The following is a 14,706-nucleotide window of genomic DNA, read 5'->3' on the forward strand; positions in this document are numbered from 1 at the left end:
TAAAAAAGAAAAATAAGCACAAATATAATTTCAAGATAATTTATTAAAGAAATCATAATGAGTCCTTTTTTGTGCCGGTCAGTGTAGTAAATGTACTAAAAAAACTAATAATTTTCCGTGGGGAGTTAAGACAAATAAGAATAGTTATTTGTACTCGTATATCAAGGCCGCGAAATCATTCTTTAAAGTACCGAGAGAAAAATTGTTTGCGGCCGAGACAGGACAATGTCGAGGATGTTAAACGATTCGGCGGCCAAGGTGTACACAATATGCATTGTGTTAAGTAAATGTTAATTTTATTTTAAAACAGTAAAAGTCAAAGGATGTCACAAGATTTAACAACACAATTTATTGAGTTCTCCGCATCCAACTAAACCACATTTTTGTAACAAAAGTGGATTATGAAATTTTTTGAACAAGTAATAACCATGCACTTTAAGAATACATTTTTCCAGGAGCTTCTTTAGAGTTTTTTTTCGAGTCGTTCCGTAAATAGGATCTCACACAATGACGAATATTCCAGCTTCGACTCGACAAAAGATTTGAAAAGAATTTTAAAACAGTGTACCTGATTAAACAACTTGGTATCGCGCACAACAAACCATACAAGATGTTGCCGACGAAATCTTATTTACATAATGTATATAATACCTACTTATTAATAATATTTTATCGATCCACAAAGTTGAAGCATCTTTTCCATCTCGTGCATTTTTCTCCAACTGTAGAATATTTCGCACTATTAAATATTGAAATTCAATTTATTTTTTAAACACCAATGAGAAAATTATGACTTCTTGTAGTGGGACATCAACGCTATTAATTAACACATTTGAGGATTTTAGTCCAATCGGCGTAATGTTTTACAGGCGACAACAGAAAGTGTATAGAAAACGGGAAGATTCGTGGCCCAGGAATTGAGCTCTGAGACACACCAGAGCTTACAAAATACATAAAAATAAAAATGTGTTACATGCAGCCTAATTAAGAAGTTTTGAGGTTTCTTTAGGAGAATTTGTAACAGTTGTCTAAATGTTCAAACACTTGTAAAAACATGATTGCGAATACGATTGCAAGCAAGAAATTTCAGCCGAGCATAAATTGTGTGAAAAACTTCACTCTCTGACATTCGATAATGTTTCCAGGCGAGTTAGTTTCGCTGTATTTTCAGCAGCAAGTAAAGTTTTCCCTTAATTTCCGATTTTCATCCGAGATACTCGAAACTCTCCCTAACCGCCACGTCTCTCCCGAGAATTCGTTCGCGTTCCGCTTTTGCATTCAAATATAAAATTCAAATGTATTGACCTTATTAGCCGAACTTGATTTGTGTTGAAGACTCAACTTTTCAGCTTGATGCATGATTGAGGAAATCGACTCCGTGGAGATTTGATTCATTTATGAAAGCAAACGACTGGAACCGAGTGAAACTTGCGTCGTTACTGCGCCTTTTATCAAATTGACAATTAGAACTGTATTTATGTTTGTTGCGGCCGCCAGTTTGCTTTCATTCAATTTATTGTGAGTCGTCGAAGAAATCGTATCGGATGGGACGACTTGCGGAAATGAAGACACTGCTGCGGTGGCAGATGAGGCGTTACGATCTTTGAAAAAGTACAAGGTCGTGACAGCCGCAAAGAGAAATTCATGTCATGGCGGCTAAAAATAAAATAGTGTGATGACGCAGCGGCGCTCCAAAAAATTATTTTCATTTTGCGGCTCACCTGCATTGACAGAGTGTCATCAGGGTTGCGTTGCGAGGTTACTAAATGGTTTCGACCGCAATGACTTTGTCCCAAAAAATTGGTTAGCGATGTTTACAGTTTGTAACCAGTTAGTTGGTTAAGGATAAGTTTGTTAAAGTTACAGGAAAAGTCTACTGCAACTTTCAGAAACGTGGTGAGAAACTTGTTCTACTCCTTCGACTGTCAATCGATTTTAGAAACGTTTGGAATTGTTATTTGTATCGCTTCAGCCCACAAACCGTGCTCGCACACATGCAAAACACTTTCTGGCCGTGTAATACACATTTTTTTAAAACAAAAGACAATTTTTGTTAAAATATTACCGGACAGGGAATTTATTTTTCTTCCATTGGCAACATAAAGGATCCAAGACGCGACTATTACGTCACAAAGACAATCAATTTTTCAAATATTCGAAACTGTCGTAGTCTCGTAGCCTCGTTGTTATTCCTAACCCGTCGCCAGTTGTCCATGAGGGGCATCGACCTGATGCCGAACTCCGCACGAGGACTCCAGTCGGGCTGTTCACCGTTACCCCATCCGCTATCGTAAGCGGAGGGCGCCCGTTCGAAGCCTGATAACCCCCTCGGCCTCTACTGATTCGACTCCTGATACACACAATGTACAACTTGCGATGAAGGAACCAAATTTGCACAACATTAATGCTTCACACTTTGAAAATCACGTCATTGACATTCAGTGCCACCAACCTAAAATCTTTTATTAAATATTCCTGTTTCGATTTTCTTTCTTAATCATGGAATTCGCTGTTTCCAGACGACTTGGGTGAATGAAAACTCAATAAATTTAGACGGAGGCCCGAAATAGTTATTTTTCTACGAGTAACTTAAAAATATTTAAAGATAAAATTAAAAACGTAAATAATTTAATATTGGTTACTTTTTTACTATTGGGTTGGTAGCACCTTCCGCGCTGATTACTAAATTAGCTAAATTATTAAAATATAAAATTTAAATTTAAAGCGTCGGTGCCTTGGTGGGGTCTTCTACGATCACACAACATATTGAATAAATTCTTCACTTGAAAAACAACAATTAATATTTTCAGGGCCCTGTCATTACTCTTACCTTTGTGAATCGTATTCTTATTTGTTTTATAATAAAATTAGGTACCCTATTCGAATATTTTTATTATAAAATTATTACGATATGGTTATAAAAAAACGAAATTGAGTTTCTAGTAGGTTAATAATTGCTGGCCTATCTTTAAAAGGCAAAAATCCGTTTGTGTTTTGCCGTTGTGTGAATGAGCAAAATGGCTGGCTTGACTCCTGGTAAGACTCGTGGTTTCTATTGTATTTATTATTTGTGCTTTTTTAATTAAATTTGTAGTAATAGGTACAACTTAATAAAAGTAATTCGAAGGTAGGTAGCTGTGACATTTATATAAATCTTCTAATTGTGGATTTGTGGGAGGTAAGTAGAGTGATATACAGGGTGTATTTTAAAAATATGCCCAAATTTTACCTATGAGGTTGTGGAACAACGTAGAAGACTAAAAGCAGTTAAAAAAAAATTTACCTCAAAAATTAAATGTAAATTTATTTTTTGACACAGAATTTTTTAAATATTTTTTCAGAGTTCTACATGAAGCCAGTAGCTCGCGGTTAAAGTTTAGCAGGACATTTACCTAACACCCTGTATAATGACAATAAAGCGTGGACTACATCTATTTTTTTAAATGACATGAAAGTGACGGCCAAAATTCCGTGGCCGCAATTGTATAATACAAGTTCACACACTACAAATTCTGTACAACAGCTTTTTGAACACAACTGTACCATCGAGATAAAAAAATACTGGTACAGTTGGATTAAAAAAAACAGGACATTAATCTTTTCCTAATGTAAATTTGGTTTAGTCCATTTGTCAATTAATTGTTTACTTGACAATACCTACCAAATAATTTTTTAAAATGTCATTGAATTTTGACCATAATTCTAACCTATCTCTCGTAAGACGATTTCACACTATTAAAAACCCAAAAACAATGTGTCAATTTGTTTTGACGTGTCCCGTTTTTTTTTAAATCCAGCTGAAGACACTTCCAAAACTCATTCAAACCAAGGTGATCTTTATTTAACTAAACTACAGTGCACTAAACTAGAGACAGCCTTGTTTAAACTCATTCAGTTTTGGAAGTGTCTACAGTAACATACTGTACCAGTGTTTTTTGACCGCGATGGTACACCTGAAACTTATCTGACTTTTGAAAATTATTGACATAACCTCAAACCTGATCTAGGAAGATTTTACGATACAGATGTTCCGAAACGAAAGGTTTTAGGGTGGTACAGCCTTGTCTTTCAGGGAATTTTGACATTGACAATTGTTTAAAAAAAAGACTATAGGTAACTGTACTTTTTAGGGGCGCTGTGTTAGTAATTAGCATGAATTATTCAAGAGTTTTACTCTTGTAAGTATTATAGAATTGCTCTCGAAGTTAGGATAATGACAGCAATTGCTTACATGTCCAGAGGTCTATAAAATGACTGCATTTAATCATGGAGTTGCGTGAAAGGGGAAAGAAAGTTGGTGTAATTGGGGAGGGTTCCGGCTTGTGGAAAAAATTGGTGTCTTCAAGACGTTACAGCCACTTGGTAAAAGCTTCGTGTTTGTGTATCGTGCCATAAAATTGTTCGATGACATTAAAGGTCGACAGGGGTTAGTAAGTTGAAGCATCGTTCGGACGCCATCAAAGTTGTGATGTTGTGAAAGCGCACGCTGACAGGATGTCTTTTCAAAAATAAAAATAACGCGGTGTGAATATCGTCGTCATTAGAGGAAACCTAAGACTAGGTGAACTTTTCCGCGGATGAGTTAAATCGAAACAAAAGGTAAAAAGAAAAATTGAATCACTATGGAGTTGACGATCGTAGGAAAAGTCTGAATGGACAGATATTTTTTCGCTATTGAATTCGACAAACAAAAGAAACTGAAGGTGAAAAGTGTCGATTTTGTTGACAGGAGTGACGTATCAAATGTGTTTCCAGCTGGACTCATGAAAAGATTTTAAACAAGAACGTTTCAGAAGAAAGAATTAAATTAAAGTGGTCCCAGCATTGTGAAGAAGTCTAGGTCAATGGGTGAAAATGGGTTACATGATATAGGTTAACGTCTCAAGATTGATAATAACATTTTCTTATTGATACAAAAGCTTTGTTCAATTTTAATAAACTTCAAACATTGCTTTATTTTAAATTCGTTCTTGCTAAAAATGTTACGAATTGGTTTTTACTGATGGATCTAGACTAAACTAACACAAACCATATGGCTTCATATTGGTGGTTTAACTAAACACTAGATTAAAGCAATTCGGATCAACTTTTCGAAGGAGCGAAGAATAGTTCAGTAACAATAACTTGACGATCTTTTTATAAAGAATTTGGGTAAAACTTTGTGCTGCTGCTATTAAGCTTAAACTACCTAACACTAATTTAACAAGACAATGAGGAACAATACTTCTCAACATTCTGAGCTAACTATACAGGGTGTTATTGAAAGTTGTACAGATATTTTAACCACGATCTACTGGATTCATGTAGAACTCGAAAAAAATATTTAAAAAATTCTATGTCAAAAAATAAAATGACATTTATTTTTTGAGCTATAATTTTTTTAAATTGCTTTTAGTCTTCTACGTTGTCAAACAACCTCGTAGGTAAAATTTCAGCACATTTTAAAAATACACCCTGTATATCATATTTCATAAAACGTACACCAATGCGGTTTCCTTGTTTTAAAGCATATTTCCTACAGGTTACTTCGCATTGGCGTACATTTTATAAAACATGATATACAGGGTGTATTTTTAAAATGTGCCGAAATTTTACCTACGAGGTTGTTTAAAAACGTAGAAAACTAAAAGCAATTTAAAAAAAAGACTTACTTCTACTCTTAATGATACCTATAATTTACTATAATTCTAGTGACATTTCGTTTAACTTGTGTCCAATCGCTCTTACTAAGATGGCTGTACAATAAACAAGCAATTCTTTTTCTATAGTCTGAATTATTCTTTAACACAATTTAGTTTGTAACAGGTTGGATTCATTTGTATCTGGGAAGGTTTTGCACCATTCCATTTAAATTTCTTTAAAATTCTGTCAATATGCTTTTATTGATGGCTATAAAATATTTGGTCTTCATTCCTATCAATCTGCACACCAGTAGCGTACTGAAAGTCATACTCATTTGCTTGATTAACTCGGGCTACGCCCTTGTTAATCAAACTGCAAATTCATGAAAAAAAAGTATGACATTCATAACGTGTTGTACACGATATTTTTTTGCATATTGTAATTTGAGAAATTTTAGCTAAAAGGATTTATGGAAAAAAAAGTAGGTATGCTTTGCCAATCATTGTCACAATAGACAAAAAGTACTACTTTCATTAAGATTTTTCGTTTAAAAAAGTGCTACTTTCATTACGATATGTAAAAAAATATATTTTTATTCGTTGTTCATTAATTCTTTCCAATTTTCTACATCAGATCTCTCTAAAACTCTCTCGTCATTGGTTGCTTCTTGTAACTCCTGCACAATCGAATTAACGACATATCTCACTGGTGAAACTCGTTAAGAATTTTTTCTTTATAGTCTTTGAAACGATTCTTCGTTATCTTTGTTATCTTCATTTATCACTTCAACTTTTCTATGTGAATTTTTTATTGACTTCAAATTCTTTATATTATACAGGGTGTCTTAAAATTATCGTATTCCGAGGTCGGGGCTTAGTAGGGGACATTCTGTTGACCAAGTAAAATTGTTGAAAAAAGTTGCTGTCACATTGAAAAAAATATCAAAGTTGCCAATATATGTTCAAAAGTACCTGATTAATGTTCTAGCTATGTTGTACTTCCCTTTTGAACAAAAATTGGAAAAATAAAACTTATTTTTTCGAGATAAAGCTGTTTTTTCAAGAAATGTCTTTTCATTTATATTTTAATATTTTACATAATCATCCTCACCATATTTCAGAATGAATGTCAACCATTTATATTTTTTATTTGAAGAAAACATGATGACAAGTTTGAACCTTCCGACCCATATATCTTTGTAAAGACCCCCCTATATATTTTATTTTATTTTTTCGAGATTCCTGAGATTTTTTCCTACAAGACCCCCGACGTGGAATACGTTAATTTTGCGACACCCTGTATACAGGGTGTCCCAAAATTCGCGAAAAAATTTAGCAGTACGTTGTTAAGTAGTCATAAGATAGCAGGTAAAAATGTTTTAAAGAAATGTATCTTCTTTTTTGTAGAAGATATGGACTTATTTGTTACACTTGTACGAAATTGAAATGATTTTATTTCTCGGGATTATCTGAGCCGCTGATAGTCTAGAAAGGGGAAGCAAAATCCGTGTAAACATCCAACGTAAACAAAAACATTAAAAATCCAAAAACTCCTTTGGCGGAAATTGGTTGTCTCGAAGTGTTTTTCCATTTTCGCACCTTCCCTCAAGATGGTGTTTGTTGATTTGGGACAATTCCAGCCACCTCTCCTATTGTTCCATAATTCCGCGCGCGATTACAATAACAAATTGGAACAAGTCTGCCGAAATTAATTTATACGAAACGAAGCTATTCCCCTGGCGTCGATAAAATATCGGAATAATCACTTAAAAAATGTCGTCCGTCCGTGATGACGTAAATTTTACGTAACACACTCGTTTACATAAACCCCCCATGAATCTGTCATTAAATAAATACCCCCGCGGGGTCTTTACATAAAGAGCCGAAATCCCCCGGAACCAATCTCGCACACTTATTTATATTAAAATTCGCGTTACACATCCGAAGACGCTTTTCCAGATCAATGCAAATCTATCGGGAGAGGGAGTGGGGGTGTACTTTGCAATCCTAACAGGTTACACATTTCAGCATTTCAGTTTCAGTCAGTGCAGTTCGGGCGAGCGGAGCGCACCTACGCTTTCAGCGGCTCCGGGACGACGACGACTTCACGCTCCGGGGGCAGAAGTTCGACAAAATCGAATTTCGACCGAAATCGGCCGGATTGTTTTGTGCTGTTCGGGTTCTTTGGATTGTTAGTGCCGGGATAACTGACGTGGGGCTTTTCATGGATTCGAGGAGGTGGGTTTTGACTGTCTCATGAAAAATTTATTATATTTGTTTCGGCGAGACGCGACCGGAGTGCCCTCCAGATTCTCCTTTCTTATCACCGATATGAATAAAAATGAGCCGCCGTACTTAATAAGCTTTCGACTGGATTAATGATATGATAATTTTTAATTAAAACGCCGCCTTCATCATTTTTCCGTCGCATGACGAAATTTGTTTTGATAAAATCTTATTAACAGGCGGTTAAATGCGATCCGATACGAGAGGGTGAAATAATGAAAATCTGAAATCTGATTTGTTCACATTTTTATTCGCTTCGAGAAACTTGAGCAAAAAGTTTTACAAATATTGTCGAAGCACAAAAAAAAATTGTTGCTGGATGCAAGAAATTCTTAGGGAGTTTACTACGTTTTCTGATTCGACAAATACATATTTACTGAGCAGTTTTTTTCGAACAGTAAAAAATATTCTAAACAAAGAATAAATCATTTCAATTTGTTTGCTCTGAGCTATCGTACAATAATTTATCATAACAACTGAAGACCTGCTGGATTTAATTTATTTTGCAGCAAAAACAGTACTTTCGATGGGGGTTAAATCAGGGTTTTGAGAGGCCCACTAGAATATACAGGGTGTCTGAAAATTCGCGATATCCGAATTCAGAGCGTTGTAGGGGATCACTTCAGTAGTCCAAATATGGAAATAAAAAAAAATCGGGACTCCCCCCACAGAGATACATTGGTCTAAATGTGCACTGCGTTTTCTTCAAATACAATCTGAAAAGTTCAGTGTTTATTGTTATTTATTGTTGTAGATATTTGTAGGTATTTACGAGCTCCACTGGGTCCTTCCCTACCACGCTCTCAATTCTGAATAAGCCAATTTTGAAACACCCTGTATTTGGTCATTTTTAAAGCACAGATATGTATTTCAAATTCTTGATGACGTGAATAATATTTTTGTAAAGATTTTTGTATGTTTTAAATATTCCCCACGTTGTGTAATTAACAAGAAGTTCTCTGATTGGTCGCACCGTTAAATAAATCGATTGAACATACTTCATTTAAATTTTATTGAAAAAAATAGTTTTCAGTGGAGCTTGCTTCGAGTAAAAAATTAATGAACACATGAAGGGAAATTAATTAGCAGTTCTCCTGAGTTTTAATATAAATTTTCGTTCAAACGAAATTCTACTCGCCGGAATTGATAAAATACAGGGTGACTTTGAAAGTTGTGCAGATATTTTAACCAGTGGCAGAACTCCTCAATAGGTGACGACTGAGCAACAAATATTGATATATTTCGAGACAAAAAGGGCTAAAAAAATTGGGAGCCACTGAATTTTATGAAAAAATGAGTGAAAAAAAAATCATAGTAGAGTTTTTTGTTGTCATTTAATTCAAAATTAAGTTACTTTGACAAGAACCTCAATGTAAATCACAAAGGTTTCCTCAATGCACGAACCTTTGTAAACGTTGTGCAGCATCTTCGCGATTTCGGGCGTTTCGAAATGAATAAGCGCGATCTTGGCCGTCAACGAGAAGATCGTATTTTAGTTGCAGAAAAGGAAATTCTTCACGAAATCAACCCCAAATAACAAATACTCGGTGTCTTGCAAATCACCTGGGAGTTTCTCAGTTTGCGAGTTCAAAACGCCGCTCAGGAAATTCGTCAAAACAGGAACCTTCTGAATCGAGTTCGGCTTTCTTTAACACGTCGTGCTGAAGTTTTTTGCATTTTGAGCAACTTCTTTGATGTTTCATTTTGATGTTTATTTATTTTATCATCACTTTACAAATTTTATTAAAAATACACACTCAAAAGACTTTTAACGATAAAAATTAAACATAACCTGGAATGACAGAAAAACTTGCCGTTTTAAGTTGGTCGAACGTCAAAACTGCCCGCCAAATTTGAAATTTTTCAGCGCTTCCCAAACAAACTGTTTCCTTTTGATTCTCTTGTAAAATATAAAAAAATCTCCACACCTAACCCTTTAAAAAGTTCAACTAAGCATTTTATTTTCGATAAATGAAAACAATTGTGAGCTTATAATAATTTTTATTATGATTGATATGTCACTTATTTTTCCTGTTTTGCAAATATTGTCACAAAACCACGTTATCGTGTGCAGCCATTTGTACCACATCCATAAACTGTGAAATATTTAACATTGTTTTAATTGGGGCGTATTCGATTCCAAATTAATGTGTGTTGTGTTTGGAATACCTATTTTGTAAATTTTAAAATGGTTTGTTGCACACGCCGGAAAATTTAAAAAGCGTAAATGTTCTCTCTCTCTGTGGGGCCATTATCCATTTATCTCTAAAACCACACTTTTGTGTACATACTCAACTTTATGTGAGCCTTCTTGCATTTTAATTAATATACAGGGTTATGATAAAATAACACACAAAATTTATAAAACGCACAGTATTAATTTTTGAAAAGAATGCAAAAACACGTCAAACAGTTTTTTAAATTCTGCGTCTTTTAACATAAAGTTATGACATATTTTTTTTTTTCCAAAGGGAAGCTACGATTCCGATTAGATTATTTGACAAAGCTTATTTTTCTAAATTATAAAAATCTAGTTTAAGTAAGGATTACATGAAAAAAATGAGCAAATAAATAAAGAATGAAATAAACTTGAAGAAACATTTTTAGCTGTCAAAATTGGCAAATTGCGTTACCGCTGGAAACACTCCGATACACTGACACGTTTTTAAATTCTAGTTCCAAAACATAACGCAATAAAAAAATAAGTACTAAACTGTCCATCTCAATTGTTTCACGCTCTTTAGGAAACCATTTTAGCCTTGCAGATTAATTCCCGCCATCAGTAATCCTACGCCTATGATGTTGTTTACAGAATTACAGCTGTCAATCTGAATGAAGTTTCAGTACAAGTGTTTTCAATTGTTATAAACTGTTGTTGAAATTATTGATTCTTCGAGTATGAATGGTTAAATGATATAACAAATGTCTTGCGCGCTATTGTACTTTTTACTGCGTAGACAGTTGTCTCTGTGTCTATCAAAAAACGTGCAAGCTATCAGTGTACGCAGTTATTTTTTGTCTTATATGATATACTATCTCATTTCAGGCAATTAAAATCGTTGAAAAGGGATCATGTGACATGAATTAAGGCCACAGTAGAGTAATATATAAAGAAAATAGAAAGGGGTCCAATACAGTTCCCTGTGATACAGCATACTTTACCAGTATCCTAACCTAACTGTAGAATCTTTGGTTTTTTTTTTTGATAATGATTTTATAAACATATTTTCCACGATTATTGGATTTTTGTGGTTTTTGCTCACTGAGAATAGTTAGCAAAGATGGCAATTGAATGACTAGTGAGGAAATAATATTTTCTCACTAGTGAGCAAAGTGAATGTTTTGAGAGTTTGTGGATAGAGGGCGCCAAATATGTTCTACTGAAAGTTTTTTTTTAATCTGTTTTTAAAATACTTTCTGAATATTAGTTACGTTAATGTAACCTCATTTTTTACTCTTGTTATGTTTTTGTCATTTTGATTTATTTACATTAAAAAATAGTTATTTGCGGCATAATAAGGAGTGGGCAGCAGGTGAAAGCGAATATTTAATTACAAACTCACTGCAAATAACTCTAAATTCAAAAAGTGACAAAAAAATGGTGCCCGAAATTTCGATTCTGCGACTCTGTTTTATGATCATTAAAAAATCAGATTCAACACGCATGAGCAAACTGCATTTAATCACTTGTACGGTTGGGGCCCTCGCCTTCGGCTCAGACGCCCAACTTCCGTACTCGTGATTAAATGCACTACTTTGCTCACTTGTATTGAAAATAGCTATTTAATACAACAGTAACACTTTGCCAATCAGTCTTAAATTTTCAAATTTTTGTTGTTTAGTACTTACATATTTTCCTGTTCATGATTTGGAAAGCTCTCTTAAAATCATGGGATACTCCAATTATCATAATTTGTAATTCTTTTTGCAGAAACAATTCTTAGCAATTCTACAATTTCCTTTATGTTGCATCAACCAGTTCTAATTATATTTCATACACTGCAATCACATTTATTAACCTGAATCTAAAATCTCCAAATAATCTTCATCTGGCGTTGAAATGGCTAATGAGGTTTTCATTAGTCGGGAAATGTTCTTTCAGACGACGAACAAGTTATGCCTTCTAGAAACTTCTTCGCAATGAGCTCTCAAGAATGTTTTCATTTGCATCGTCAATCCGTCTTTAGTATTTTTCATCCGACTTCAATAATAGTTTGTCAGTTTATATTTTCCTTCTTGAGTTCTTGAAAGCTCCCTCATTAACTCTTACTCCTAGACTTATTTGCATCCTGGGGAGGAAATAATTATTGAGAGCTCTTCGATAATTTTCTCTGAATCTGTATGTATTACGCTGATGAATCTGATCTCGTCTGGAACCTCCTCTTCTAGAGAAAATATCATTTTTTAAATATTTTTCCGCATCCCTTGATTTTACATATTTTTTATGAAAACGGTAATTTTACGTACTCACAAGCGGACGAAAAGTAACTCTTTTTCGGACGCACTTTTTTGGACGCCGAGCGTGGCGTCATCCAATGATGTGTTTTTTGCTTTGTAGTTCGTGCAATCGCCTGTTTTCAAACCTCGGCTGCGCCTCGGCCTGAAAACCCAGACTCGGACGAAAAAGATGCACTTTTTGGCCTTGATACACAAATAACTATCACAAAACTCTTGATTTGATCGTTTCTCTATCTTTATTTGTTTGATGTCATCTTAGATGTCTTTTCTTTCCAAGGATTAGTTGATATCTTGTTTCATCGGATTGTTTTTTCCTTCGAGATAAATTTCATCTCAAATCAAATACACGCAAAAAATTGTAATTTATTTTATGAGCACTGAGGGTGAAAACGCATCTAAAATATGACGTAATTTTTGAGATTTACAGCTCGAGTCTTGTATTTAAATTTATATCCCACGATTCTGTCCGCTTTTTTAGTGCAAAACTTCTTTTCAGATCGATTTGGCAAATGGAAGCTTTCTGATCATGTTTTTGCCACAACCTTCCTTACAATATCCTTATTAGTGATATTCTCTCCCGCCAGAAACCGTTTATCTTCGATTCGTCGCTCAAACAAGCCCTCTCAGCCACCGAGTACATAAATTTAAGTGGTTTGCATAACATTTTCCTCATAAGTCACTCCTTAATGCTTCTAGTTAAAGTTCCTCGTCCCGAACAAGCAAATTATTCCTTTCTCCCAAATGGACCGCTTTCATTTTCACCCTCGCATGTCCACGTTCACCCTCTCGGCCTGCTCCCCAAGGTCGCATCTATCCTTTTATCGTTCATTTGCCCTTCGGAAACTCCGCATCCGTGCCCTTCCACCTATTCTCGGCCGACTCGCTTATTTATTTATCCCCCTGAGAGCAGGTGATTGTCCTTTCGTTGCTGTTTTATGAAAAGATTGCGCCTTCGAATGGTCCGGGATAAAAATAAAGTGCAACAGGAGGCGGCGATCGTTTCCGGTAAATAAAGTATCGGGTTGCTCGCGTAATTGAATTAATTAAAAATAATTAGACGGAAATTTACTTAATCAAAGGGGCTGCTGAAAAGTACTCGTTTGTAACTTCGAGTTTTAAATTAAAAAATATTTTGTCAACAACGATAAAAAATTTTTTTTTAACAATTCATTTTGAGAACCTTCCCCAGTCGTGATAAAAAAAATCCCTTGAGGAATCAAAAGGAACGTTGTTGATACATTTCTTGGTAATATTTTTTCAATTGTTTTCCAAGTTGTAGAAAACTAACGATGAATTTGTCAGGGTCACGTTATTTTTGGATGTTCATAATTTGGAAAATATTTGATTTAAAAATGTTTCCAAAAAAGATTCTTTTAGCAAAATCAATTCTTTACAGATTTTATAACGGGAGTTCAAATCAAAGGTTCATCATGTTGGCTGTGACTTTTTGATAAAAGATAGAGCAAAAAAAGGATGATGCCTTCTTTGACACATGTCAGTTGTCACTTCTTAACGTGTTATTAACCTAACTTTTGTCATTGATCTTCACATACTTCACAATGTTGTGAAAAATTCAAAGGCTACCTACTTGATGCATTTTTCATTTGAACACTCGATATTTATACAGGGTGTCGCAAAATTAACGTTTTCCAAGTCGGCGGTCTTGTAGGGAAAAATCTCAGGAATCTCGAAAAAATAAAATAAAAAATATAGGGAGGGGGGGGGGTCTTTACAAAGATATATGGGTCTGAAGGTTCAAACTTTTCATCATGTTTTCTTCAAATAAAAACTATAAATGGTTGACATTCATTTTGAAATATGGTGAGGATGATTATGTAAAATATTAAAATATAAATGAAAAGATATTTCTTGAAAAAACAGATTTATCTTGAAAAAATAAAAGTTTTATTTTTCCAATTTTTGTTCAAAAGGGAAGTACAACATAGCTAGACTATTAATTAGGTACTTTTGAACAAATATTGGTAACTTTGATAATTTTTTCAAAGTGACAGCAATTTTTTTAAAACATTTTTACTTGGTCAACAGTCCCTGAAACTCTTCACAATTATTTTTCCAGTCCAAGTTTATTTGCCACGACAGGTTCATCTTCAGTTCTTTATAACTCAAAGAACAATCTGTCAACATTCCTTTACGGATTTTTTTCAATTTCAATTAGAAGGTCCTTAACATGGACTGTCAAAAAATGTGAATTTTCTCGCAAAATTTATTTAATCGTTTAAATTCAAACGGTTACAACTTTTGCAATGTTTAAGCCATTCCAATTTCGCAAATACTGTCACAAAGAACATTCGATTTAAATGCAAAAATACACAAACGGTGG

At 34.3% G+C, this 14,706-nt stretch overlaps 1 protein-coding gene across 3 annotated transcripts in view; it reads left to right on the forward strand.

Annotated features, from left to right (window-relative positions):
• Positions 1-7,650: 7,650 nt before the first annotated feature.
• LOC138136667 (phosrestin-2-like) overlaps positions 7,651-14,706 on the forward strand; it is an 81,203-nt gene continuing 74,147 nt past the window's right edge. For all 3 annotated transcript variants that reach the window (XM_069055934.1, XM_069055936.1, XM_069055935.1), the window contains exon 1: positions 7,651-7,859. Coding sequence is in view for 1 of the 3 variants with exons in the window: in XM_069055935.1 (XP_068912036.1) it covers positions 7,846-7,859 (14 nt within the window). In the remaining 2 variants the exon portion in view is untranslated. The remainder of the gene's footprint in view (positions 7,860-14,706) is intronic.

The sequence above is a fragment of the Tenebrio molitor genome, chromosome 8 (genome assembly GCF_963966145.1).
Source record: "Tenebrio molitor chromosome 8, icTenMoli1.1, whole genome shotgun sequence".
Taxonomy (NCBI): Eukaryota; Metazoa; Arthropoda; class Insecta; order Coleoptera; family Tenebrionidae; genus Tenebrio; species Tenebrio molitor.